This window comes from Mandrillus leucophaeus, unplaced genomic scaffold, assembly GCF_000951045.1.
Source record: "Mandrillus leucophaeus isolate KB7577 unplaced genomic scaffold, Mleu.le_1.0 Scaffold310, whole genome shotgun sequence".
Classification (NCBI taxonomy): domain Eukaryota; kingdom Metazoa; phylum Chordata; class Mammalia; order Primates; family Cercopithecidae; genus Mandrillus; species Mandrillus leucophaeus.
Window position 1 is genome coordinate 1,260,878 of NW_012103255.1, and position 3,171 is coordinate 1,264,048.

Genomic DNA, 3,171 nt, shown 5'->3' on the forward strand with positions numbered 1-3,171 from the left:
CTGAGTCTCACTCTGTCACCCAGGCTAGAGTGCAGTGGCATGATCTTGGCTCACTGCAACCTCTGCCGCCCAGGTTCAAGTGATTCTCCTGCCTCAGACTCCCAAATAGCTGGGATTACAGGCACCTGCCACTGCACCCGGCTAATTTTTTTTGTAGTTTTAGTAGAGACGGGGTTTCAAGACAGGGTCTTGAACTCCTGACCTCATGATCCACTGGCGTCGGCCTCTCAAAGTGCTGGGATTGCAGCCATGAGCCACTGCGCCCGGCCGAGGATGGTCTTGATCTCTTGACCTTGTGATCTGCCCGCCTCGGCCTCCCAAAATGCTGGGATTATAGGCCTGAGCCATCACGCCCAGCCTTTTTCTTTTTTTTTTTTTTGAGACAGAGTCTTGCTCTGTTGCCTAGGCTAGAGCGTAGTGGTGTGATCTCAGCTCACTGTAACCTCCACCTCCCAGGTTCAAGTGATTCTTCTGCCTCAGACTCCTGAGTAGCTGGGATTACAGGCACACACTGCCATCGTGCCCAGCTAAGTTTTGAATTTTTAGTAGAGATGGGGTTTCACCATCTTGGCCAGGTTGGTCTCGAACTCCTGACCTCATGATCCACCCCGCCCGGCCTGTTTTTTTGTTTTTTTTTTTTTAGGAGATGGAGTCTTGCTCTGTCGCCCAGGCTGGAGTGCACTGGCGTGATCTCGACTCACTGCAACACCTGCCTCCAGGTTTCTAGCAATTCTTTTGCCTCAGTCGCCCAAGTACCTGAGACTACAGGCGCATGCCACCACGCCTGGCTAATTTTTTTTTTTGTATTTTAGTAGAGACGGGGTTTCACCGTGTTGCCCAGGCTGGTCTCGAACTCCTGAGCTCAGGCAATCCATCCACCTTAGCCTCCCAATGTGCTAGGATTACAGGCATGAGTGACCGTGCCCGGCCAAAAACCTTAGTTTTATCTAGTGCCATTCCTTCCACAGATTTCTAAGTATTTTATTTTCCCTTTGATCATACTCCTGAAATAGGGAAGAACAGAATTATGACCCTTATTGTAAAGTTTAAGAAGCCAAGGCCCAGAGAGGTTGAACAACTTATTAAAGGAAATTCTGCAAAGCAGGAGCAGGACAGGTAAGATACCATGTGCTACCTCTCCTACTTATAGATCAGAGTTTTATGAGGGGTAGCTTACCCTGTCCACAGGCCTTGGGTCACACTGCTCACAAAGGTAGTGCTCCACATCTGAGTTCACTCCCATACAATCACAGTGCTGCCACACCTGCAGAAAAACATACAGTTTGGGGGAACATGGAGGCTATGACTTACTGAGAGTGTCCTGGGAGCCCAGAATAAAAAATTAGCAATAGGTCAGGGTAAAGTAAAAGAGGAAGTAAGTGATAACTGGGTGAATGAGATATTGGAGATAATGATAAAATAGGAGGAAAACAGAATAATGACTTTTCTGAGCAAAAGTATACAGATTGACTCATAATCTGTAGATCCGGGCAAATAAAATGGGGAGATGGAGAGAGAATAGGAAAACACATGAATAGACTACTAAACTATTACTAAGTAATTTAAGTAAATGCTATGGCTATTCTGAAAGGCTTTACAGCTACAAAATGTTTTTATTTACCCCTGTCTAACTTTATCCTCCCAACAATCCTATGTGTTACTTACAGCCACTTTACACATAAAGTTATGTGTTCACATATATTAGTGGGGACACTAGGGCTCAAATTCAGGCTTTGACTCCTTCATCAGGAGCCCTACCTGTATTAACATATTTCACTCTCTCAGAGGATTCATATTAATAGAGTATACTATCACTAATGATTCAAAAGGCAAAGCACTATATAAAATACTGTCATTCTCCTTGATGCAGATTATGTGAGAAGTGTACAGTGAAAAGTGGGCAGAAAAAAGGAAAGAGCCAGGTGTAGTGGCTCACGCCTATAATCCCAACACTTTGGGAGGCTGAGGTGGGCAGATCACTTGAGCTCAGCAGTTCGAGACCAGCCTGGGCAACATGGTGAAACCCCATTTCTACAAAAAAAAATTAGCTGGGCATGGTGGCGCATGCCTGTAATCCCAGCTACTCGAGAGGCTGAGGTGGGAGGACTGCTTGAGCCTGGGAGGCAGAGGTGCAGTGAGCTGAGATCGTGCCACTGCACTCCAGTGTGGGCGACACAGCAAGATCCTATCTTATAAACAAAACAAAAAAACAAGAAGAGAGGAGAGAAGGAAAGAAAAAGAAGGGATAAAGTGAAAGAAAGAGAGATAAGAGGAGAAAGGCAATATGGTAAACATAGAAACCTAACAGAAACCAAGGCTAAGTTACAGTTCATAAAAAGCCTTTCAAGCCAATCCAAAAGAGGCATAGGCTTCTTCTTTGAATATGGTCACCATGCTCATCAGGACCAAGCTTCTGCTTCATTTCCTGACCCTCACCATGCACTTGTCACACTGGATCATGAGACCTTCATCCTTGTAGAGGCCACAGATACAGCGAATAACATCGTCGTCCTTCTCATGCCCATTCTCCTTTTCAGAGACTGAGGTCTCACTGCTGTCTGCCTCACTTGCTGTCTCTCCCACAATCTCATCGATTTGGGCTGATGCCTCATGCCGGGCATTGTAATAGGCCTTTCGTAGACGGCAAACATCTCTCCCAATTGGGGATTTACGCCCATAGTACTTCTGAAGAAAGCAAATAAAGAAATCATGTTTGGTCCTCTCAATTTGGCTTAACGATTTACCTGAAGAGGTAGCATGACTTTCTTTACCCTCCCATTTTGGTTAACAGATTTTCAATAGTATCAAATATACTGCCAGACAGTTGGTAACAACTTAAACTGAACTAAAATAAATTCAAGTTAGAATCTGCAAGTTATTTTTTCATTTGCTCAATTGACCTGTCATTCAATTCTGTCACGGGCCTCCTTGTCCACAAGATCAAATACACAGAGATCATGAAATATGAATTAATGTCACAAGCATAATGTAGTGTAGAAGTTCAACATACACCTTTGTCTTGTGGATATCTGTGACAGATCTACAGGTGTTGAATCTATGTGGAAGGTGGGTTTCAGTAGGAAGAATGTTACAATTTGAGATTGCTCTAATTCTTCTCTCACTTGTCTATTTTTCTTTCTCATTTCGTCTTTCAACTTCAATTATTCCTTT

The 3,171-nt window shown here is 44.1% G+C and overlaps 1 protein-coding gene across 2 annotated transcripts in view; it reads right to left on the reverse strand.

The window, feature by feature from the left end:
• Positions 1 to 3,171, reverse strand: part of ASH1L (ash1 (absent, small, or homeotic)-like (Drosophila)) — a 245,447-nt gene that overhangs the window by 11,010 nt on the left and 231,266 nt on the right. For both annotated transcript variants that reach the window (XM_011987546.1, XM_011987545.1), the window contains exons 19-20: positions 2,437 to 2,685; positions 1,178 to 1,264 (exon numbers count right to left, since the gene is read on the reverse strand). In XM_011987546.1, the coding sequence (XP_011842936.1) occupies positions 1,178 to 1,264; positions 2,437 to 2,685 (336 nt within the window). The remainder of the gene's footprint in view (positions 1 to 1,177; positions 1,265 to 2,436; positions 2,686 to 3,171) is intronic.